The following is a 25580-nucleotide window of genomic DNA, read 5'->3' as shown; positions in this document are numbered from 1 at the left end:
CTCTCCTATATCTTGGTGACAGAATGGCTGTCCTTTGAGTTACATCTCCTCATGCAATCCATCCTCTATGTTGTTGCAGACTGAGCTCTGGAAGGCGATGATCAGGTACTACTCTCCCTCTAACCTGGCTGATAGCCATCTGCAAAGGAAAATCAGTTACAAGTAGCTCCTTAGAGTAGCTCCACCGTGACTTGGAGCCCATGGTTGTGCAACTTGGCAACAACTGATTGGCCCAAGGATGTCACCTGATCTGAAGGTATCTGACCTAAAAGATATGAGGGTCCAGGGGCCCATGAGGCAGCCTGGTTCGAGAACTTTGTTCACTGGAAGCAGCAATATTGCACCATGATTAGTCAGCCTAATTAGATCCTTTGGCAGTTTTCAGTGAGAGACAGAGACCTGGTAGAGTGAAGCAGAAGTGAAAGAAACAGTAAAGGATTTAAGGAAAGCCATGAAGCATCAGAAGCAATGACACACTTAGTGTTAGTAGCAGCAGGTAGGCAGCCATGGGAGTAGCAGGTAAAAGCTCAATGGGAAGAAATGTTGGGGACAGAATCTAGAGTCAGGAAAATGATGGCACCAGGGTCGCTGCTGGGACATGGGAGCAGCTGTGAGCTGACTGGGGAGAAGGGACCCATCACCTGTTTGAGGAGATTCCTGTACTTCCTGCTTCTCCATCTACCTTAAATAAACCTCTGTCCATAAAATGTTGTTTCTTTTCCTCACAATCTGATCCCACCCCCATTCATCATGTGTTTCACAAAATTGCACACTTATTAGATTCAGCCGAGGCACTTGGAAAGTTTAGGAAACATTTTCTCTGTACTCGGGACTTTAACAGTGTAAAGTCCCCCATGGTCTTGCCTCTTGTCTCCACCATCACCTGAGTGGAGCTGTTCTTCCTCAAAGGAACAGCGAGTTCTTTGTAACAGTACTGGGGCACCTTTTTCTCAAGGCAACAACATAAACACAGGTGATTGTTCTTAATGACTAGCAGCAATCCAGCTGCAGGAGGGGCCTCATGACTGTGCCTTTGTATTTACTGCTCCAGGTGCCTGCAATGGCCTGGAAAAGGGAGTTCTCATTCACTTTAAATATTTGTATCCTTTACAGTTCAGTTAAAGTGTCAGTGAAGACTTCTCTGCCATCATCCCTGTCCTTTACTGACCGGTCTCGTCTCTCTGTTCTGACACCTCTACAAGCTTATCGTTTTGAAATCTATTGACTTGCCATTCTCTCTCCTTAGACTGAGCAGCTACAGAACTAAGATTCTAACTAGTTCATTCTGTGTGGCCCTGCTTGGAGTACACAGAAGGTCTGCAAGAAATTAATACATTCATTGGAGGAAAGCTTGTCCAGTTTATGGGGGGCCTCAGGGAACTGATGTGGTACAGTGGAAAGAAAGCTGGAGTCAAGGTTGGGATCTGGCTCTAATTATTTGCATAATCACAAAGTATCTCAACCTCTGTACCTGATTTTCCACCTCTAAAATCTGGTTAGAGGTTTAAGGGTTCAGCCCAGTAACTTCTGTGGTCCTTGCAATGCTGTGAATGCATTTCAAGACTGGCCTGGGACTTGTTCCCGTTGATGCCTCATTCCCACCACACCCATGGCCAGTGTAAAGCTGCAGGCTGCCCTGGTAGCATTACACATCTGATTATAGAGTTCATGCCCATGGCTCTGATTGTTGTTGCTTGATTTTGTGGAATGGAGAAGGGATTTGTTATTTAATATTACACAGAACCCTTTTCTACATAATCAAGGTAGGCTTCAAGATGTAGATAACATAGATTATATCAACCCGAAGGCAGATCCACAAAAAATTTTAATTTCAAATATATAAAACTATGTTCAGTAAAGGAAGCTTTGAGAGGCAAAAACTTTCAGGTTACCATGTTCAAAAAAAGTGTTTTGTTATCTACTTTTACGTATTTCAAATTGAAAGATGAGAGGGGACAGTATGTAAAATTGATTTTATTGAACATGCATGTATACCAAATATAAAACTAGTTGAGCTGACAGATCTAGTTAGGTAAAGCTCTCTAAACAGATCCTATAAAACAGAATATTAGCAGCCATCATTTCTTACAGTCTTCTCATCTATAACAAAAGACTTTTGCCATTGGCATAACTTTGATATTGCCAGAAAACATTTTTGATACTTGAAAGTAACAGTATGAAATATAAAATGGAAAAATATGAAATATATATTCTGAAAAAAATAATTTTTTAAAAAACAAATCCATACTTATTTGCTTGTTCTTGGGAAGAAACATATCTAGCAGAACAAAGATGTGGAGCATCCAATTTACACACGGTCACCACATTAATTTATTTTTCAGGAACCAACTTTCTGGCAGGAAAGAAGGATGCATGACTCCTCCCTGACACCCCACCAGGAGTTACTCATGAGTCAATTATAAGGATTTGGCTAAAGTCAGCTGACATTTCCTTGACATGTTTGCTCTCCACCCTTACAATTACAGGCCATTACTTGAGAGATTGAGGACCATAACTAGTCTCCTAAGATCCCCTTGTCATCTTGCCCCATGCCTCCATCTTCCAACATGCTTTTGGGAGTTACCTCTCTGAACCCCAAGTCTCCATTGCCCGTTCATAAAGTCCAAACTTGGTCTACACAAGACTTGCACCACCTGATCACTCTCCTGGCATCTCTCATCAGCCCTGCTCTGCTCTAGCCTCTGAACCACTTGCACTTGCCTGAATGCCCCATGCAGTTTCAGGCTTTCAGTCCCTGAATTAGAAAGTACCTCACTCTTCTGTGCCAGGCACGGTGGGGGCAGTTCTCGTGCATTTGCTCATGCTGTCCCCAGTGTGTTGAATGTCCTGCCCCAGATCTGTCCTTTTGGAAAACACTCCGATTTTCCAAGTCTCAATACAGTTCCTATAATTTTGACCTTATCAGTGAAAACGAACCACTTCTCTTTCTGTGCCTTCAATCAGCTCTACTGCAGAAAGTCTTAATACATCCTTCTGTGTATATGAGACCATCAGCTTTGAGGAGAAGGTCAATGTCTCATTCATCTTTTCATCCCCAACACCTGCATAGTACCTGATACTTGCATTATTTCATTTTAGCCCTGGCTAGTCCTGTTCAGCCTTTAGCGAGGTATGGCAAAGAACAAAATAAGCCACCAAAAGTTGCATCAGACACTACTGGATTATCATTTCACAAGTTAGAACAGAAATTTGCAGGACCATAAGGATGAATCTTAACTAATGAAGCCTAGAGGAATTCACTAGAGACATTAATGGCTCAGGCTTTCTTCCATAACAACAATCAAGGATATATGCTTCTCTTTCTACCTTGTTAAGCAACTAATCAAACCGAGCACAACAAAACGAAAACTCTCCTTTTCTTCTAGTAGTTCAACAAATCCTAGGGAATATAAATCTTCCTTCTGGTTCCTTCTTCCCACAAGTAGTGGAACACGTCGGTATGATGAGACCCCCCTCTTACTATTTCTCTGCCTAATGCTGGCACTTCCTCCTTCACACAGATTTCTCTGACCCTTCAGGAAGATTTCATTTCTTCTACCCCTGTTTTCCCATAGCACTGTGTATACTCTAATACAGGTAGTTAACAAATAATAATAATTCTAGAGCATGAAATTGTAATAGGTCAGAGTCTGGCACATAATGAGCACACGAATGATGAATTGAATCTTGCTTTAAGGATGAGTCAAGACTAATTATGTTAATTCCAACCTTAAGTACTTCCCTTGGCTTTTAATGAGGGATTATGATCTTTGAACACAGATTTAACGTCACACAGTGGTTTTTGCTACCTGCAATACCAAAGTCTGCAGAAGAAGATGTTAATTATTTATGAGGACACCATATTTTTTAAATGAATTTATTTAAACAATTGCTACATGAATAATATACCGTAAGTGAAAAACCACTAATACAATGGAGTTCTCATAGTGGTTGTTTTTATGTATACACACTTAAGATAACTTTAAGTGGTTGGAATAGGCCCATAGAACACTTTATTCTGTGGTGTTTGTCATTTCATGCTTTAATTATTCAAGACATTTAAATAATTAAACAAAGTTTAATTATTATTAAACTCTAACTGAATTTGTTGTAGGTAAATTAGTGGTGATGTACTAAAATCTGCTCTTAAATTTGTTTTGATTTGAGTGACTAACCCCACCCTCCTCATACCACTCATTATGTGACTCATTATTTTGTGATTCTTGATAGTTTATAAAGCAATTTTAATACTTGAAATGCAAGTCTAGCTTGTAGCTTACTTTTTAGAATTTGGTAATTTTGTAAAAGTACTTGCATGCTTGCTTTAACACTGCTACATCTCAACTCTGATATTAAAACAGCCTCTGTGTAATCAACTTACATGCCTGGTGGTACTAAGACACTTAAAAATGATTTCTAACAGTTATTTCCTTTGGTCCTACTTGTTTGGGTTTTATATATTGCTGAAGCATCATTCTTTTAAGGATGTAAACTATACTGACTTAGCAATGAAATGGAACAAATGAAACAAATCTCAGGGCTTTTAAAAATTATACAGTGCATTAGTAAATGCTTTAAAATTAAACTGTCCAATGACGACATACATGCAAGTTACACCACAGATGCAAGGGCATAAGAAAATGGATTGAACATGCTTTTACGTTCACCTCCACCAATGCTCTATACTAACTACACTGGTATGATAATAAAGCAATCAAGAACTAACTTAATTTGTCTCTCATCAGTCTGAGTGTATGTGGATATCTGTGTATTTAACTGGCACATACACACTCCAAGTACCCGAATTACTTCAATCCTATGTTCATTTTCCTCTCAGAGTGGTTTACAGTAACTAGTGACAAATAAAAGGAAAAAAAAATGAATGCCAGGTTTCCTACTAAGTAAAGCCAAATCAAATCAAACTATAGCATTAGTAGCTATTTCTGCAGGAAAACACAGATTTCTATAGTTCTCGTCAGTTACTTTATCATTAAACCTTACCTTTGCCAATATTGTTTCAAGTAATGAAGTTATTCTTGACCTATTGGAAATTATATATAATACATGAAAAAATTGTGATTTTTTTTTTTTTTGGCCAATCATCAAACATGTTTTGATAAGGGAAATTTTTTTAGTTTAATATAATTTTTCAATGAAACAGAATAAATTTACAATAAAGTTAGTGGTCTCGTTCAGTAAATTTTCCAATCTTCTAATTTAGGCTTAACAGAGAAGAACAATGATTACAGAGAAAAAAAATAACACAAATAATCTCCTGCGGCCATCATCTTAGGGGCTGATTTTCTTGTAATGGAGAATTCTAGCACAAGCTGTCATGTTTCCAAGGTTCGCAGTGCTTTGAAATGGAACTGCCTGGGAAGATTCAGAAAGCCATTGTTCTTGGGCTTACACGGTAAGCACTTTGTGTGATTCTTAATCACATTTTTATCCAGGACGCAGTATTACAGGTCACATTTTTCTCAACGATGCTTATACTGATTTGTGCTCTATAAATATAAACATATCTACACACAGAATACACACACTGAAACGAGGGTATGAAGTTAGCCAGCCATCCATAAGCAGAATGGAATAAAAATTGCAGGAAGGGCAGTATATGATGCCAAACCCAGACAGACTATAGATGCCAATCCCAAGACTGCCGAAGCAAGAACACTTCTCTGATCACGAATAATTATCTTCACATTCTCACAAAACTGGAAAATAAAATTTAAGAATATTAGAAAAGGTGGCTAAACCTAGGAAGAATCACATATGCCAAATAGTAGAGCACAACTTTCCCAGCTATTTTCTATCTACCAGAAGAATTAGAATTTCTCTCACGACCTTGGAAAGAATTTAAGATGTTAATAGTTCAGTTTCTTGATTCTACATCCCATAGTAGCTGAAATGATACTTTAGGCAACTAGGTTAATACTGACAGTTGCCTTTGTACATACACAACATTTATAGAAAACTACAGAGAATGTAACCACATAAAAGTTATTCAGGATGAAAGGTTAAAGACAACATTAAACTGCCTCTCAATAACAATAACATATTCTAACGTAAAATGAGCAAACGGATCTCTAATCTCAAACAAATAGAATTTAGCCTATCATTATTGGTGAATTCAATTCCTACAACTCACCGTTCTAAAATTTGGTGATACTTTTGATTATAACATTCTGATATGCCTCAAAATCTAAAGGCATAGAAAGTCTAATTTTGTTGTCATATCCCATTCCCTGCCAAAATATATTAAATTCATAATCAATTATGTGACACAAAATTGACTGCTAGAAATAAAGATAAATTAAACAGGATCCTTACCCCCCGAGGAATGCATTTTTCTAAGATGTATAATTTTTTTTCCTTAGAAAACGAATTTTTCTTAGAAGTAATGGCCTATGTCTGAGTCCTGGATCACCTTTTAATCATTTAGCATGTCCAGACTACCCTCTTCTCCTCCATGGAAATACTGAGGTTGTGTGAGGATCAGATGAGAGTTTTTTGCAAGAGTACTTTGTATTCGTCTGCATGCTGTATAAATGTAAGGTATTACAACGATTATTATCACTGCTAGATCTGTTGACAATTATCTCTACTTCATCAATGTCGGGGCAGAATTTAGCAATTAATTGCTCCATTTTGCTAAGAGTTTCCTACTCATACTGGTTTTAAGCTCCTTTGCTAGACGTGTCATTGTATATGCTTTTAGGGTCTCCTACAGTGGCGTATTTAGTACTGGAGAGCTAGGTTTCCAAATTCTTAATGGAATGAATGCACAAGTCCAATATATTTTAACACACTACCTTCACTGCAAGGCTGTCTCTGTCTGTATTTTTATACAGTATCTCAACAAATATGAAATTTCCTGTTGGTTATCCAGATGTCATTCTTTTTATATGTCAAACATATGATTTGTCTCTTTTTACTAAACTAACAAGACATTGAGTAACAAATACACAATCTTAAAGTGATGAGGATCAAACTGAATGAAGTTTTCAGGACAATGAGAAAAGCTGCTTGGCAAATAATGGGGAGATATACATTTAGGTAAATAAGAATGTTGTCTTGATACAGTCATGCTTCTTTTATCTTTTTCAAATAATTTTTAATTAAGGCCAACATAGAATCATTGTGGACTCTCTTTCCCCCAAAAGAAGACTTGCACAAGGAGCATCTTGTTTCTAATGTCCTGTTCTGGTTCATTTGGCCATCAGTCCAGGAGGTACCGCTGGTGTTGCTCCACAGTAGGAAATGTCCTCTAGGTTCTAGTTGTTAAGAAGCCTACAGGGGAACTTTTGAGCACTGAATCCCCGGAAATTAAAAGGGGTATGTGTATTCGTTTTGGCAATGCAAACCAATATCAGCAAAGAAAAAAAAGCATAAGGAATAGTAACAGTTACTAATTAAAGGGCTTTATAGTTTATGAAATACTGAAATTGTTAACAGTAATATAAAAGTTTAATTTTATGATTTCTAAACTTGTAAAGAAGAGCATCACTACAAAGAAAAAAAAAAAAAAGATTCTCTTCCAGTTCACTTTCACATTAGTTGCAGTGTTTTCCTGAGGGAAAGTGCTCTTGAGAGCTTTTATAAACACAAATTTAAGTGAGAGACAACTTTGCAACTCTCATGTTATGCTAATAATAGTTGTATATATGGAGAACTCAACAATCAGTCCCAGAATTGTCATTCCTTATGTTTCCAAAAAATAGAAACCAGTCCTCCTTCAGTACTAATGACCTACTTCTCTCAGGGCATGTTCAAAAACAGTCCTTAGGGCTTCCCTGGTGGCGCAGTGGTTGAGAATCTGCCTACCAATGCAGGGGACACGGGTTCGAGCCCTGGTCTGGGAAGATCCCACATGCCATGGAGCAACTAGGCCCGTGAGCCACAATTACTGAGCCTGCACGTCTGGAGTCTGTGCTCCGCAACAAGAGAGGCCGTGATAGTGAGAGGCCCGCGCACCGCGCTGAATAGCGGCCCCCACTTGCCGCAACTAGAGAAAGCCCTCGCACAGAAACGAAGACCCAACACAGCCATAAATAAATAAATAAAATAAATCAAAAAAAAACACAGTCCTTAGAATTGGAAAATTTGGGATGGGGATTTTTTTTTTCCCCCGGGAAATCTACTCTGTGGTCAAATTGTTAGACCATTCAAAGTGAAGACAAAAACTCAAGTTTCACAAGAGGTGCTATGCAGCAACGGCAATTAAAGCACTTCTCTACAGAGTTTCCAAAGAGGAAAAACTACTCCAACTAGTTATTTATGCTGATTTAATATTTTACTACCTTAAAAAAGCACTTGTACTGTCTTTTTTGCTTTTTGATTTTTTGGAGAAATGTATAATACAGTGCTATATGTGTTCCATGAAAGGGTAACTCCTAATTATGGAAGGGAAATACTGTTTTTCCTTAGAGAAATGATTTGCTTGGGTCCTAAGTAAATCTGACGTGTTTCCTTTTGAACACTTTTGGAGCCAGTGTTTGTAAATGTGGTGAAGTTCATTTCTAAACAGGCATGGACTGAAGCTGTGATTCTTGAATCACTGCACAGTGCTCTAACTGTATTTTTATTTTGCTTAGAAAAGAATCCCTAGATTGAGACTGTTGCGGCTTTATAAACAATCTGTAAGGAGTTTTATACACAGATGTATACAAGCACTATACGTTCATGTTCTGCGACAGGAGAGAAAGATTTTCACATATGGGTCAAAAAATTAAGATGTGGAGCAATAAAAAATTGGTTATATGGACTTAGATTCTTTTGGTACCCAAATATCTAAACATGAAGAGTATAATCTGAAGCTTATTACGTGATTGCCCAGGTTTTCATTGTGAAGGGTGCACACTAACAATACCTCTTCAGCAACTGCAGAGAAGACTTCCAATTGCAAATGAAGTTGCAGGCTTAAAATTTGATTTTTACAAGTTAAGAGGTTTCAAAAGGCAATAAAAATCCATTGTTTTCCTTTGGGTTTGTAGCTAATTTAATCATCTTAAATTCTAACAGTTTTTCCCCCCTTTTTATAGTACCCATAAAATCACCTTCCAACATTTAATGGCTCTTCTTGAAAACCAATTGTTTTGATCTCTGGGGAACCCAGAAACAATCTAACCCACCTGTGGGGCTAGTGTGTAAAGGATGCTTAACAATGGTGAAGTCTAGATGGGAATTAAAGCCAACGCAGAAGGAATGCAGAATACCAAGGAAAAGACTTCTCTGAAGCTCAGCCACCGGAGTAAGGGATCTACCAGGGAGGTCTTCTTAACGGAAATTTTGGCAGTTTATCTTAAGCAAAGGGAATTCACTCTCTGCAGCTTATAGATGGGGAAAACAGCATGCTTCCTTGTTTTAAAGGCACAACAATTTGTACTATACAGTGTTACGGATTAAATATAAACTCTGGACACCTTCCTTCCAACTGCAATTCTTGGGTAAAGTTGCAAGCACACGGCGACAGATTTTCTGTGACCCTCTCAGTCACCTGCCCATTGTCATTTCAACTACGCTGAATGGACACCCTGATGACTTCTGCAGCAATAACTGGGCAGCTCTCTGGCATCGCTGGCAGCGGTACTGCATTGCCACACTCTTTCACCGTGCATTTCGAGATATCCTGCAAGGCACATCACCGTTTATTTTTTTGGCTTCCCTGACAAACACCAGAGGGTTCGTTACTAAATCTAGAACTCAATCTCTGCTCCCAGCGGATAGGAAAGGTTAGGGATGGGAGGGGGCGTCCCCACCGAGCCCACCGGGGAGTCACACGTGGTACCTTGTCGGCCTGGGGGCTAATCGCGGTGCCGAACCTGCAGTAGGTGACGAAGTGCTCGCAGTTGTTCCAGAGCAGGCTGTAGGGAGTCATGCCCAGCAGCTTCTCCGCCCTCCGCGCCACCTCTTCGTTGAGCAGCGCCTTCTTCTTGAGGGACCTATCCAGGTGATTGACCAGGATGTCGGCTCCGTAGGCGAAGTCCTCCACTGTGTCCACGCGGATGCTGGCCACCCTGCCAATGACGCCCAGGATGAGACGCTTGTTGGAGACCACCTTCTGCGTGAGCTCTTTGTCGTCAGTCAGGGCCAACAGGATGTCGGGCATCATATGGGCGACACGGTTGTCGCCCAGGTAGATGCCATAGTGTGTCAGGTGGGTCCGAGGCACCTCCAGAACGTCGCCGCGGAGAAAAGAGTTGATCTCATAGAAAGTGTTCCTTGCCTTGTCTTCGCCCGGGGCGCCTGAACTGAAGAGCTTGAAGTTGGAGATAAGGAGCAGCTTCTCCAGCACTAGTGACACCGCCTCCAGCATTGGGTTCTTCATCCTGCAGGGAAAAGGGTGTCTTGGGGGGACCGTCGCCACTCGGGCACGGCCGGGCCGGGCAAGGTGAGCTGGCCGGACAGGGGCGCTGCGCCGCTGCTCACCCGCAGGCCAGCCGCCCAGTGCCACGGGGCACGCCGTCTGCGCAGGAGGAAGTGAGAGAAAAAGGGGAGGGGGAGAAGCCAGGAGATCGGCTTGGCCGCACCGCAATGGCGACTGAGGAGCTGGCGGCGGCTAGCCACGGAACCAGTGGGACCCGCCCTGCGAGCCCCAGGCCGGGAAGCGCACCTGGGGGCGGTGCCGGGGAGCAGGGCCGCGCGCGGTGCACTCAGCTGCGCCTTTTCTGTGGCCTTTTATCGCCCTCGAGGGGGCGGGGCCGAACGCCGTCACAGACCCAGGAAGAGAGCTGATTGGGCGCCGGCGGCAAACGCCGCTCGCTGCGGTGTCGCGCGGGACCGCAGGCTCTTTGGAAGGGGTGGGCCGCCTTGGGCTTCTAAGTTCCGCCCTGCAACCCCTTCCACACGCAGGCTTCCTCTTGCGCTGGATACCTTAGCACTTACCGCCTTTAAGCGGCCGTTTTTGGAGAGTGGTGGCCGAGGCGTGACCGCACAAAACATCTTGCACCTGTCTAGACTGGGGCGCGTTCTGGGCACGTTGGGGACGTTTTCGGTGGAAAGTCCCCTCGGGCGACATTTCTGAGCAGAACCACCTCCCTCTAAAGGGTTCTCGGAGACCGCGGCTTACTAAAATATTTGCATATACTCTGGGAAGTGTGCGCGCCTCGTAAGCCTGCAGACTCCTTCCTAAACTCCGTAGAGGCGTGACCCCGCACACCGCGCACTCTCCTCCCCTTTAAATGCCAGTAATGCCCCTAGCTTTCAGCTGGCGCGCGGGTGGGAAGCTACCGCGCGGGTGGGAAGCGACCCCGCGCTCAGAGGCATCAGTGACCGTTGAGCGTACGGCTCCCAACGGTCAGCACGTAAAACGGCGAAGCGCCCAACGTCTTCCTGGAAAGCCCGATTCATGTCAAGTTTATTTCTCCTGCTTCAGGGTCACATGGATCCAGCTTCGGTTCACCCACCGAAACTTTGCCGCTCTCTTAAAGCGCAGCCCCCGGGAGATGACCAAGTAAGGAAGAGGTCCTGCCCCGCAGCGGGCCCCAGGCTCACCGGCGAGGCGGTCCTGGGGATCACCCGGGCTAGGGAGCCGCGGTCTCGGCGTCCGCGCCAGGCTCGGCACGCGGTGTCCCGACCCTGCGCAGAGTTCCGTGCTAACGCATTAAGTAAACGCTTGAATTCCTCGGACAAAGGCCACAAGGGAGAGCCTCGAATGGCTCCACAAAGCCTCCCTGTGTGGGGCTAATAGGTTTCCTCGGCGAGCAGATTCTCCGCTCGCCTGGGGGAGGGGCCTCCCGGCGGGTGATGGATGAAGGGACATTCATCTTACCTGGAAGATGAAGGGGACCATGGAGACCAGACGGGGAGGAGTCCGGCTCCCCATTATCCTCCGAGACCCGGCCTTCGCTCCCGCCCCCTATCTGCCAGTCGTCCCGCTTGCTGGTGACTTTTGTTCATTTCACAAACGATTTCGAATCACCTTATAGTCCCGGCAAAGAGAAGAAAACTCCATTTCCCACAAAAGAATCGAAAGAGGAAGGGGGGAGAGGCAGTGGATGAGGAAATTTTAAGAAATTCATTTCCCCAGTCTTACCCCAAAATTTAAAGAAAAGTGCAATTAGTAGGTAGCTTAAACTAATCAGACTCCTCCGCACACAGGCGCTTGTTAGCGTCCGGCCAGCACACCAGCTCTGCGGCTGGACGGGAACTCTGGGCAGTCTCTGGATATTTTTACAAGTCTGATCCAGACCTTGCTGTACACCGTAACTGCAGTTACGTCGGACTGCAGACGTAAGTTTCAGGCTTCACCTTCCGGCCAGAGACGTCCGACTCTTAGGCGCTGCACGCGCTGGTCTGGTCCAGTTCTGGGAAAGCACGGATACCGGGGCCTCCAGGGTCAAGAGCCAAACGGCCCGGGGAGATCAAAGGGGACTTGGTAATTAGCGATTTCCGTCCCTAGTGGTCACTAACCCGGCTTATAACGCTACGACCGTCTGCACCCGGCGAATTTGCGGGAGACAAAAGCATGGAGAACTGCCTCAAGGCTCCACAGAGAACTCTTTTAGAGCAAAAAAATATTAAGGAGAAATCACCTATAGACCCTCCTCAATGGCCGCATCCCCACGGGCGTTTTGTGAGAGGCAGGCAGAGCCAAGCTGATTTGCATTTGATTTTTCTTTCTTTCCCGGTGAGGTTAATTTTTGGGAGTCACTTAAAGAAAAAAGGAGATTGAGATTAACATGAGGCATGCATCCGAGTGCCTTGCTCAAGATGTAGGAATTCTGCTGTCTTGGGAAATGAATGGTGGTGGAGAGTGCTCATAGTTTCTTTCTTGAAGGATATTTTGCCTGAATGTTCTGCCGTTAAATAAATTAATTTTTCTCATTGAAACTGTCCTAAAGCTTCCCTCTTTGCTTGCCTGCCGGAAATTCGGCTTTGAGGACCCCGAAGGAGACAGTGGAAGGTCTTCATTTGTCCATTTCTGAAGTCTCCTCAGATTTATTAAGCTGGGAGGGGTTAGTGAGGATTAGGCTGCTTTTCAACTGAGAAAATGCAGCGTCAAAAGAGCTCTTGTTGGCTGAACTGATTGCCCTCCCCTATTCAGCAATCGTGGAAAACTTCCCTTGCAACTACTCAACGTTCTCAGAGTTGCATATAAGTATGTCTGTGAGCTGTCACTTTTTGATGGCTCCCTAGAGGCACTCTTCATAAAAATATGTATATACACTAACAGGCTCACATTCCCACTAATACTTTCCTGCCTGAATCAATTTGAGCCAAACTAAGGGAAGACAATTGCTATTAGAAGGAAAGGCCCAAGAGAAATCTAACATCAGAACTTTCTCCTTCCTAAATCAGAAGGGGTCATTTATTCTGGCTTGGTAGAGAGACCCCTAGTTCCCCAGTTGTACGAAAGGCAGCTACATTCAACAAGTTTTGATGTGCAAATGCCTTAAATGCACTCAACTGGGTTGCTGGGTCTGGCCGGGGGATTGCGAAAGAGCCATGGCCGTCCTGGTCAACACGTGGACATCAATGCACTGTGGACTCTCTCCTCGACCACCCCTTCCTGCCCTCCCACGGAAAGTCGCAAGACAGCCACAGCATCTGCTCAGGCCCAGGTCCATGTCTCCCAGTGGTGAAGGCCAAGATACCACTGGCTTTCTGCACAGAGCAGCCTGGAATCAGGGCTCACAGTGCCCACCTAACTTTCAGGCTTCACCTTCCCGCCATGGATCCCATTGAAGGTCCCAGGAGACAGAGCTCCTGTTCTCGGGGACAAGGGGTGGCGGAGTCCTGCAGAAGCCAGGTAGGCTAAGGGATTTCCTACCTAAAGACGTTTTACCTCTGGAGACCCTCTTCCTCAGAAGTCTTTGGAGCGGAGAATAGGATCACAGTATCATGTGCTTCCTATGTGCTAGGCACTGAACTAACAAGCATTTTCTCACTTAGTCCTCATAACCCTATGAGGTGTCCTCTCCATTTTACACAGGAAGAAATTGGTGTTATAGCTCAGTCTCTGTCACTGTGTTAGTGTGGATCAGGACTGAACCACAGGTTCTTTGCTCCCAGGTCCACCACCACTGGGGAAGGTCTGACCTCCCATCAGTTCATCCACCTGTCATCCATTCACTTACTGAGTGCCTGCTATATGCCTGGCACTGTGCCCAGTCCTGGAAACTCAATGAAAAACCCAACCCTAAACTTAGATCCCACAGCTTTTCTTTTTAATTTGGACTTCATTTCCCTGCTTCTCTAGTACCACGGATTCCAATTTTTAACATCAGTTATTTTATTGCCATAGAGAAAGATCTGGTTACGGTGCTGGTTAATAGTATACCCTCACCAGGCAGGCACCAGCACTGGAGTGGCCAGTAGTCCTATGCCCTCCTTAGAAACAGAAATAGGAGCGGGGTAGTTGTTGTGTATCTTGCCCAAGGACACCGAGTCAGAGCAGAACCTAAGTGCAGTGTCCCAGACTTCTTACCTCTTAGAACTTCTTTCCCCTAAACCTGATAAATCTGGCTTTCTAAACCTCCTGTTTTTGAATTATCATCCTTCAGGATTATTTTGTTGTTTTTCTTAGATTTTTTTTAGATTATTACATCATTGGACACATAAATAATGATGGTCTTAACACGTTTTTCTTCTGAACTATCTGCCCATCTACTTTCAGCTCCTTTACATATGCTTAGCTCTGGCCCCATGGACACAAACAGGCCTTAACTAGCTGACTCTAAGGAGACAGGGAGAATAAAGGCTTTTGTGAACTTCCCTCTGGAGGCAGAGGAAAAAGGGCAGACACCTTTTCATGGAGCCTCGGACCCCAGGACTTCCTGGAGTGTTTTCTGGCAGGATTCCATTACCTCCTGGGAGGAAGATTCCCCAGCTTCCTTCCTAGCTGGCTAGCACCTTATTATGAGGGCCTCAATCCTGCCTAGAGTCTTTAGAAAGATTAAAGGCAGCAGCTCCACCCAGACAGGATTTAGTTGTTTTGTTGTTGTTGTTTTGGAAACCATAAAATAAGAACACTGAGCACAACAAGGAATTGACAGTTGATGTTGTGGAGAATCACGCCCCTGTAGATGAACACAGTTTACTATGAAGTGATCACAGGTGGGGGAGGCTGCGATGTGGGGGAAGGGGGCAGAAACCCTGAGCCTCAGGCTTGTGCCACCCTTTCCACCCGCGTGAACTCTGACAAGTCGTTTGCCACCCACAGGCCTCAACTTCATTGCTCTAAAATGGCAGTGATATTTAGGAGGGCAGTTTTGAGGATTAAGCAGAACCACACATATTGCAGCATTGTATGAAGGTTCATACCGTGAAGTCCCATCTCTAATATCATCTGTATTATTCACCAGTGAAGCAGAGTAAGGCAGAGGTGCTTTTCCCTTTCTGCCTGGACAGCACAGTCATCCAAGAATGCAGAGTAGACAAAGGACATGCTTTTCCTCACAGGCCCCTTCCGATGTCTCAGTACAGAGCCACAAGGGTGAGCGGAAAGTAGGCACATAAGTGTTTGGAGCTCTGCTCCTCCCACTGCTCACTGCCAAGGAAGTCCTCCATAATTCATAAAAATGAAGATAAAAACCCGCCATTTGTTCGAAAGTGCATCTCACAGGATACAAAAAACCCCCAAAGGTCCATTTTAGAAATGGACATAATACCAAAGAATGACTAAAATATCTGAGATGCCCATGACATGTAAAGCACATTTCACTTTAAAATACAAATAATAAATGGCAAGCAATGTTACTTCCTAATAACTTGGAGCAGAAAGCAACTATCTTATAAATTCATCTTTTTTTCCTTTTGATTCTAATTTACCATTATGAGGCAATAGTAAATACGAATATTGGGGGACCCAGATTTGTTAACAAAAGCAAATGTGACAATTAATAACCTTTGGCTACATATTCAAAAGACAATTACCACACCACTGTATTCATATAGGAACTGTACAGAGAAATCAGGTACTGTTACACTTCAAACAGGAAAACACGGGAGATTACCAGTAATGCTAAGTACCAGGAACGGTGATGAATGCCATGTTATTATTTATATTTCAAAAATCCTTTCTAAATACATAGACACCCTAAGGGTAAAATGGCAGGTAACTGAATACAGAACTTTCTTAACATCAGTTTTACCTTTTGCTACTCATATCTGATGGTTTGTGAGGTCACTGAGACTCGTGAGGCCTCATCTGTGAAGTGTGCTGAGCTGGATTAGAATGAGATGCTCTCTAAACCCCTACAGTGTGAATGGTCCCTGGACCTATGAAAATCAAATTACTCAGGCCCTTCAGAGAGTCTTAGCTGTTGTCCTTGGTGAATTTTCACAAGGAGAAATTAACAGAAAAAGAAGATAAATCACTGTCTACTAATTAGAAAATCTAAATAGTGTTCACAATAACTGCTTTAAAAAGTGCAATGCCTCCCTGAATTAAAAAAATAAATAAATAAGAAAGAAATCACTCATACTCCAGTGAAGCAGTAATTACACAAGGAGGAGAGAAAAGACTGAGCAGGGGTTTGGCAGCAGTTCATGCTGGAAATCAATGACTCTTTTGATAACATCTGTTCAATCGTACAGAAATTTTAAATAATGTAAACACACTGTTTCATCAATATTTTGTAGCAATATATACCATTGATTTTTGAAATGAATGTCTTTAATTTCTAAAGTTAATTTGAAGGGAAGTGAGTGTACCGTTCTGGTATTTTTGTAATTACATTTACTCTTATCCACCCCATGCTAAAAGAAAATTCAATGTAGTTCAGCTAAAGCTGATTCATACCTAAACAGCTCAAGCAGTTATAAAAAAGGGAAACTGGATTTTAAATTGTCTCATACTTCGTAACTGGGAGAACTCCAAGTGGGCAGCTCTCTCATGAAGAACCAGGCTGCCTGTGTTCTCCAGTGTAGGCACAAAACTTTGTGCTTGAATTAAGTTCACTTATTTTTACCCTGGTTACCCTCTAAAATGACTTACCTTTATGTTGGATTACATAAAGTTACTTTCATTTTATTTACACCCAGACTTCACCTGTAAAGAATGTGAGCAGAATGGAAATTGGATCACACAGAATTAATACAGAAAATAAATTCAATAACTTTTTTCCTTAAAGATGAATTAAAAATCTATGAAATTGTTTTCATCCACATAGGAGTTTAAATCAGAAATCACTGTAATTTTAATGTTCAACTGGTTTAACTTTCAAAAAGAATAAACCAGGATATCCGTCCTTTGGTCATAATTATTTCACATTTTAACACGTGTCTTGCACTTTCTCTTTTCCCATCTTCATTCTTTTACCTCTCTTATTTAATTCCTGAAGGGATGGTTCTGATATTTTTTCGTGGTATCCTCTAAGGGCACTATTCCCACTGGAGGACAGATGGCATCCAGAAAATCAGGGTCCTAAGTGTGTTCTGGAACCTGGGAATGCAGGCTCGCAGCTAGCACAGAAGTGGGCTCAGGGCCCTTAGATCACTCGCCTCATCCTCTAGGGACCTGCCTCCCATAGAACAGTAAGTAACCAAACCAACCAGGCAAGAACCTCCAGTGCCAGGCCGGACTCAGCAACAGGGAAGCCACTGGAGGGTGACCTTGGCACTGGGCCCAGAGGTTTAGCCAGACTTAGACACCTCAGCATCAGCATTAGATTTCCTACACTCAAGAATATTGTCACAACTTACTTTGTTATTCTAAGTATATTGGTTAAACATTTCATGCCCTGGTCCACTCATCTACAGAGGCGGTTACTGGCGATGATGACTCTCCTGAACTTTCTGGAATTCAAAGTAGCGATAGCTCTAGACAGTCCTTCACACCTCACCACCAAGTCAAGTATAAGATGACAAAATCTAAACTCTGTTTCCTTAGACTACGGTTCCTCCTGCATTTGTGTTTCCTTTTGTTGAAAGGGAGCAGATTTTCTTATATGTCTTTTATGGCTATACCATTTGCTTTTCAAATAACAATTTCTGCTTTTTGTCCTTTTAAAAAAAAATAAAGTGAGGCCTCCAATGTAGAATATCTAGCAGAGGTTTATTCTTTTTTCAGAATACCAAATTAAGGAAGAATAACTACAAAAAGAGTGATTATTGATATTGTAAAAAAGATGTATTGCCAAGGAGCTATTTTAATAAATGTACTTGACCAAAACTGTGACTTTTTAAAACTCATTTCAGGAGCTTCCCTGGTGGCGCAGTGGTTGAGAATCCGCCTGCCAATGCAGAGGACACGGGTTCGTTCCCTGGTCCGGGAAGATCCCACATGCCACAGAGCAACAAAGCCCGTGTGCCACAACTACTGAGCCCACGTGCCTAGAGCCTGTGCTCTGCAACAAGAGAAGCCACCTCAATGAGAAACCCGCGCACTGCAACGAAGAGTAGTCCCCGCTCGCCGCAGCTAGAGAAAGCCCGCACACAGCAACAAAGACCCAACACAGCCAAAAATAAATTAAATAAATAAACAAATAAATAAATAAATAAAATTCATTTCAGCAATATTATCTAGAAATGTATCATCCTTGATTAAAACAGTATTCATAAATGTTCCAAGTTCATGGTGGGCATTCAATAAAAACTCCTACTTACAATTTTATCTTAACCATTGTATTTAAAATTTTAATTATAAGTTACTCATATTTGGATTAGTTAAGAATCTTAAATCTTTTGGCTAATATTTCAAAATTATTCCTGTGTTTAAGATTGTATTGCCTTGGGTAAAGGGTCATCTTTTTGAGTGACCTTCAAAGTCCCTTTGATTCTAAACTTCCACACTTCTTTGAGAAAAACGGAAGTAGTACATTTTAGTATTTTCCCGCTAGCCAAATGTCAAATTTATAAAGCAAGTCATAATGATAATAAAATATTAGCATAATTTACATTTTATTTAACTATTTTAAAATTACAGATTATATATCGAAAAATTATTTATAACAGTAAAATATTCCCAAATAGCCAAATAGATTAGACGAAGTGTGCTGAGTCATAATATCTGTGTATTCCTGAAGTCACATACATTTGTTCCTCCCAAATAAGTAAAAACCAAGGGGTAGGCTGAGTCAGCACACTACGAGCAGAAACGGTCCGGGGCAGTTGTTAAGAATGTCTACTCTGTAGCCAAGTCACCTGAGTTCAAATCCTGGCTCTTTTACTTAGCTCTGTGACCTTGGGTAATTTACTTAACCCCTCTGGTCTCAGTTATCTGCTCTTTAAAATGAGTATGATGATAAATATGATGCTTACCTCACAAGGTTATTGTAAGGATTAAAGAATGAACATGCATATATTATTTAAGAGCAATACTTAGTTCTTATTCAAGAAATGATGGCTACATAATAGTTTTCATTCTGGAACACATTTAGCAATCTGCAGATTATCCATAGCTCTCATGTAAATTTGCAAGAGGCGGCAAAGATCCATACAGTAGTAGGAAATTCTGTGAATGGGGATGGCAGAATTCTAATCTCTAATCTACCTCCATAAGGACTTGTTGAATATTTCGTCTCAGGTTCTGTGTGGGCTCAGAAATACAACAGTGAATGAGGTGCAGTCTCCTCCCTAATGGAACATAGAACCTGGCCAGGAGGAGACAGGCCTAAATAAACTTCCGTAATTCAGTGTGATGTACTGAAACGGGAGCATGTACTACAGGTGCTGGGAAATGGATGAAGGAGCAATTCATTCTAACTGGGGCAGGGAAAGTGGGAGCTGGGATAACACCGAAGTTGTACCGTGAGGAGTTAGAGTTTGTTAGGCACACACAGTAGAGGTAAGTTAATGCCAAATGGCCAGGCAGGCTAAGGAAACATGAATAAAGGCAAGATGTTTTAAAAGTGTTTGGTATGTTTTACAAAGAGCAATAATGCAGCTCAACCAGAATATAAGGTGTATGCTTCTCTAGGAGCAGAGGCTAGAGCCCCACCCCGGAGGTTTGAGGGGGCCGTGGAGGCCCCCTAGACCACGCCAGGAGCTCAGACTTTATTCTGCAGGCAGTAGGGAGCTGTGAGAGGCTTTCAAAAAGGGGAAAGAGAAGGTCTGGGTTGGAGGGAGAAGGGAGAGAAGCTGGAATCAGAAGGCCATTTAGCAGTCCAGGGAAGAGAACTAGAATAAGGGGAAGGAGCTAGAATAAGGAGCAGGAGATGGAGGGGCAGGGGAAAAGTTGAAAGGTATTTGTGGAGATAGACTGACAAGGTTTGGTGACCATGATGTAGTGCTGGTGGCCAGAGTGCTCAGAGGAATACGGGGACCCAGGGGGGACTCTGAAGTTTCTTGCTGGAGCAAGTAGACAAGAGTGAAACCCTTCACAGAGAGGAAGAAGGGAGGAGCAGGAATAGGTTTGTGGGAGGAAGAAAATGAGTTCAGCTTGGGATCTGTTGTTTCTAGAGTCTACAGCTTTTCAATTGGGGACGTTCATAGGCAGATAAATGGTGAAGCAAGATCTCTGGAGAAGAGTCTAGCCAAGAGAAAGAGCTATGGGAGTCAGAAGCATGCAGGTGGCAAGTGAAGTCTTTGGAGGAGGGGGAGCTGCCAGGGGCGGCACTCGGCATGGGGGAGGGGTGTCCTGGACAGAGCTCTGCAGAAAGGGAAGGGGCACTGAGGAGTCGCCAAGGTGTCTGAAGCAGGAGGAGAGGCTGAAGAAAGTCGCGGAGGAGGGCGGGCTCAGAAGTGTCCAAGGCAGACAAGCTAGCAAGGGGGTCAAGGGGCCCCTGGATGAGGCAATAAGGAGGGCCCTAGTGCTGGGGAGGGGGCCAGACTAATGCGGGTGGACGCAGTAGGGTTAGGCAAGGGGGAGGGCCAGGCAAAAAAACGGAGATGATCATTTCCAAAAATTCTGCAGTGAAGAAAAGGAAAAAGGATCAAATGGAAGGTCTCTTGTTGTTTGTTTCTTTCTGTTTGTTTTAAGGGGGAACACATGAGGATATCTGTACATAAAAGGAAGGGAAATCAGGGGAGAGGAAAAATGTACAGCTGATGGAAGTCAGTCCCAGAGAAAGTGGGACTCGATGGGACCAAAGCTCCAGGTAGGAGGCTTAGAGCTGTTGATGAGTAAGGACTGCTGTTCCCCTGAGTCAGGAGAGCAGGAAGCAGATAAGAAATGTAGCTTTGGAAACATCTGGAAGTGGAAGCAAAAAGACGGCATTGCCTTCACCCACTCACTCTAGTTTGTGCTGTAGACTCTGAAGAAGAAAACTCCCAAAGCTGGCAAAGTCTGCATAGATGCCTCAAGATTTGATGCAACGAGGGAACTCATGCCAGTTGATGGGTGTATAATAAGTTGACACAGTGACAGCAGGCCATTTGCTTATGGCACAGATCTTAATGAAAAATGAGAGAGTTCTGAGTTCCATTCCTATTCAGAGCATTTGTTTACAGTACATTTTACAAGCATATTCCCAGGAGCTTGATCTTTTTTCTCCCCATTTGTCAAGTAACACTAAGCTCTTCCTTAGTGATGTCAATCTCTAGTATTAAATTAGAGGAGTGGCGGGGTGCTGATGAGGGAATCCTAGTCATGACGGACACTAAGGAAAATCAGACTCATCAGGATAATTCATTAAAATTCTTACTCACATTTTTATTATGTCAAATCGCTTCAAAATTATCACCAAACTATTTACAAATAGAAAATATTTATAGTTAAGTTAAAAGTGGTTTGTCCCCTGGACTAAAATGCAGAAATAGTTTTATGGCCAACCTTGAACTTAATTTGAGTTCAAGGTATTAGGTCAGTGTACTATTAACCTTCAAACTCTTTCCTACTGAGAAGGATAAAATATTCAAATATTTTCTATTTTCTCAAAATCAGTGTGAGGATACTACGAATGTGTTAAAATTGTGTAAGTAATTGATAGACTGCTTCTTTGAACCTGAACTTACTCTGTACACTTATGCATGAAGATTTAGAATAGGTAATAAGATGTTTAAACAACAAGGAAGAGGAAGATACTCTTTAAACAAATCACAAGATTAGCCAAGCTTGGATTTGGGTATCAGAGAGATACACTAAAAGTGAACATATTATTAAACAAATCACAGTTTATTAAGGTTTTAAAGTATATGCTTTGCAGAATAAAAGAACACCTTTATCAAATGCCTAGGGAATATATCTATCAGTCTTCTTGTCTGTCTCATATGTCAAACCTTTATTGTTTATAGTTCTGTGTTAAAAATCACCTACTCTCTTCTACTTTCCAGTGACCACGTTATTAATGCTGGTATTCAATCCACCCAAGTGGGTGTTTACTTATAATGTGTATTTTCTATGTCCTTTTACCTTGGATTCAATTTTTCATTTGTACTAAGAAACAATAAGTTTCCCAATGCCAAAGCTCTTTATCTATCTACTAATGACTTTAAATCAGGAACACCTTTTATCTGGAAGTCCAGTACCATTTGTCCAAGTGCTTTGCCTTGTTGAACAAAACAAACAGAAATGTACTGAATGTTTAGAGGATTCTATTATAGTTACTAATTTTCATGCCACACATTTTTAAAAAGTGACCTCTATTTAAATGATTTGGATAAATAAGATTTTATTTGATATAATGACAATTAAGAAATTTTAAAAACACATACTAAGGGAACACAGTTACAAATAAAATATATTACTTGGTAGCTGAATTCTAGGTGAAGCACAAATGAAAAAAGTATGACAGCAGAACTACAGAGAAGCTGAACTGAGGATAATTTATGTAGTTCTGGCCTTTTAAATTTTGGATTGAATAAAATTATTTCTATGACTTCTTATGTATTTTAATCTGAGATATCGATTAAGTAAGTGCTGTGGAAAGAAATATGAAAGAGATACAGAGGAGGATAAAGATCATTCAATTTTAAAAATTTCGTTTCAGGCCAGTTCTACTGAGAATATTTTTCCTATATTCGAAGCCTCAGAATCACTTCAGGAGCTATTTACAAAGCAGATTCCTGAGCTCCACATCAAGAGCTTCCAAGTGAGTGGGTCTGGGGTGGAGCTAAGAATCTTCATTCTAACAAGCACCCCAGGTGATTCTGAGGCAGGGAGTCCTCACACCTTGGGAATCACTGAAGCTTGTTTTTCTTCCTTACAATTCTTCCAAACCTTGGGTCATCGCTGAAAGGTCATGGGGCCAGATGAGTTTGACAGTGGATTCCAAATGGTTAGGCACTCCCACACACATATGTGAGAACCTAAGAGATACGCCCACTAAAAAGATATTGTAACAATGCATTTATTAAAAATTACACAGCCACCACCAGTTGTCAATAATAAGAAGATCTGCCCATAGCAAAGTTACAAAATAATAGGCAAAATTTAAGGCTAAGTGATACACTGGACTGAGTTAAAGTTATGGACTTTTGTTCCTTCCTGGGATGACCCAGGCATATTTGAACCCAATGCCATAGTATCTGGCATCAGCTGATTCTGCGCCATGGTTATAAGATAACAATTTTCTTTACTTCAAATAATGGCTCTTCTTAACCTATAGAATACTAAATACTCTTCAGTTTCAAGATTAAGTCATATATGAACTATTTTCTTAAACGTCAAGATATGCTAAGTTTTTTCTCTTGTTATATGGTCTTCAAATCCCCTAAAGCGACACTCACTAAAATGAAAACAATTATGTTTCACTAAGAAGTTATCCAAAAAAACTTCACTCCTGTTTTATTCCTCATTCTGAACTGAGAGCTCTGTCGTATTAGTGTATATGTTTCATAGAATGTTGTTGATACAGGCTGGTGTCAACAACACGTGGGAAAATACACAAAAGAGAAAGCGCTCACTGTTTAGATGCTTACCTGTGAGTCACTTCTCAGTGAGGCAGTGCCTCCACCACCAACACAATTTTTCAAAACAAAGTTTAATGCATATGTTCCTGGCAATTCACATCTATGGAGTTAAAAAAAGAAAAGATGAATTATAACAAATTTTACCAAATACAAGAACTGCTGAAGGAATTATCCACTTTCCAAGGAAACCCTACAAGTCAGCCTTTGGATAGCCATGAAAAATTAAGGTTGGAGACTTAAATGTAAATATGAATGTAAACAGATATTTTACTCAAGAATGCAATGAGTGAAACACTGAGGCTATTCACCCAGGATATTTTCATTCAAAAAAGAAAAGCACTTGGTAAATGGGAAGAGAAAGGCATTTTTTTCTTTTAATTTTTAATTTGTACCTAATTACAAACTTCTAGAACAGTTGCAAAAATATGAATTCCCTATATTTTTCACCCAGATTTTCTGAATCTTGCTTTATCCTTTCTTTTTCTTTCTTTCTGTACACACACACACACACACACATACACACACATTCATAAACAAATATGTACATTTTTTTTCTGAATTGTTTGAGAATAAGCTGTAAGTATGATGCCTCTTTACCCCTAAATCCTTCAATGTGTTTCCTAAAAGTAAAGACATTCTCTTATATATCACAGTATAATTATCAAAATCAGAAAATTAACATTGCTACAATTATCTAAACTACAGATTTATTCAGAATTTGCCAATCTCCCCAGTAAAGTCTGTTACAGTGAAATAAAGTTCCAAATCATAATGCAGTCAACTCATGTTTGGTTGTCTTCTTTAATCTAGAACAGTTCCTCAGTCTCTTTCCTTCTCGACACTGACATTTTTAAGGAATACAGGCCTGCTATATCCACCAAATTGTATTTGATGTTTCCTCATGATTAGATTCAGGTTCTGCATTTTTGGCAGGAATGCACAAGAGCGATGATGTTTTCCTTCTCATCAGTATGCATGTGATGTTGATCTGTCCCATTACTAGTGAGAATGAAAAAAGCAGTGCCTGACATCTGGGAGCTGAGGATGCCACCAGCTAGGCCTTGGTGTTGCTAGGAGCTGGGCTGGCACTCATAGCTGGGCCTTGGTGATCTATCGCACATAAACTATTTCCCAGAATGTCAATATTAGTCAAGGCCACTCTGTGACATTGTGACAAGGCCCTTCCATTATCATGCCTGAACACAGACAAAACAATGAATATTGTCATCATTATACAAATGGCCAAATATCCCTCTATCCTAGCTGATATGTGCACCTGTGATTTCTTTATCAATTATAGCTCTAGTTTCAGTCTAGTCTTCCTTCCTCCTGTATAAGATTTAATGAGATACCCAAGACAGAATTACCCCGGCTTCCTGACAGCTTCCAATCCCCAGGCACTTCCTTAACCCTTCCTCCAAGGGTTGACTTAACAAGCCCACATCCTGAGTCCTTATTCACACCCTCTTACTGAGAGGCCCCAGGGTTTCCCATGCGTGCATTTGCCCTCACTGCTTGTTCAATTACAGGAGTGTTCCTGGCAGTCTTAGACTGCAAGGCACAGACTCTAGTGATGATAACTTTGATCAAATGGTTAAGGGATGTCTGCCTGGTTTATCCATTGTAAGTTACTATTTTCCTTTTATAATTAACATGTATCTTATAGGGGGATAGTTTGAGACTATGTATATATCCTGGTAATATCCAACTTTCTTTCATAGTTTTTGCATGCACTGATGATTCTTGCCTGAATCAATTATCACTAAGGTGTTTGCCTGTGATATTGTGACTTATAACGTTATCCAACTCAGGTTTGGCTGCTCGCCACTTGAGAGACGAGTGTT

At 41.8% G+C, this 25580-nt stretch overlaps 1 protein-coding gene and 1 long non-coding RNA gene across 8 annotated transcripts in view; both read right to left on the bottom strand.

The window, feature by feature from the left end:
* LOC309628461 overlaps positions 1 to 25580 on the bottom strand; it is a 731364-nt gene that overhangs the window by 576608 nt on the left and 129176 nt on the right. The gene's annotated exons all lie outside the window — the stretch shown is intronic.
* Positions 5197 to 25580, bottom strand: part of LRAT (lecithin retinol acyltransferase) — a 53586-nt gene continuing 33202 nt past the window's right edge. The window contains exons 2-5 of one of the 7 annotated variants that reach the window (XR_014244527.1): positions 12537 to 23836; positions 9791 to 10331; positions 9426 to 9631; positions 5646 to 5717 (exon numbers count right to left, since the gene is read on the bottom strand). Coding sequence is in view for 6 of the 7 variants with exons in the window: in XM_082391554.1 (XP_082247680.1) it covers positions 9515 to 9631; positions 9791 to 10331; positions 12537 to 12610 (732 nt within the window). In the remaining variant the exon portion in view is untranslated. The other 6 variants (XM_082391556.1, XM_082391555.1, XM_082391557.1 and 3 more) reach the window with 6 other exon arrangements.

This window comes from Balaenoptera borealis (assembly GCF_965194805.1).
Source record: "Balaenoptera borealis genome assembly, chromosome: 4".
NCBI lineage: Eukaryota > Metazoa > Chordata > Mammalia > Artiodactyla > Balaenopteridae > Balaenoptera > Balaenoptera borealis.
The sequence above is the reverse complement of the archived record's forward strand: the minus strand, read 5'-3'. Positions and strand labels throughout refer to the sequence as shown.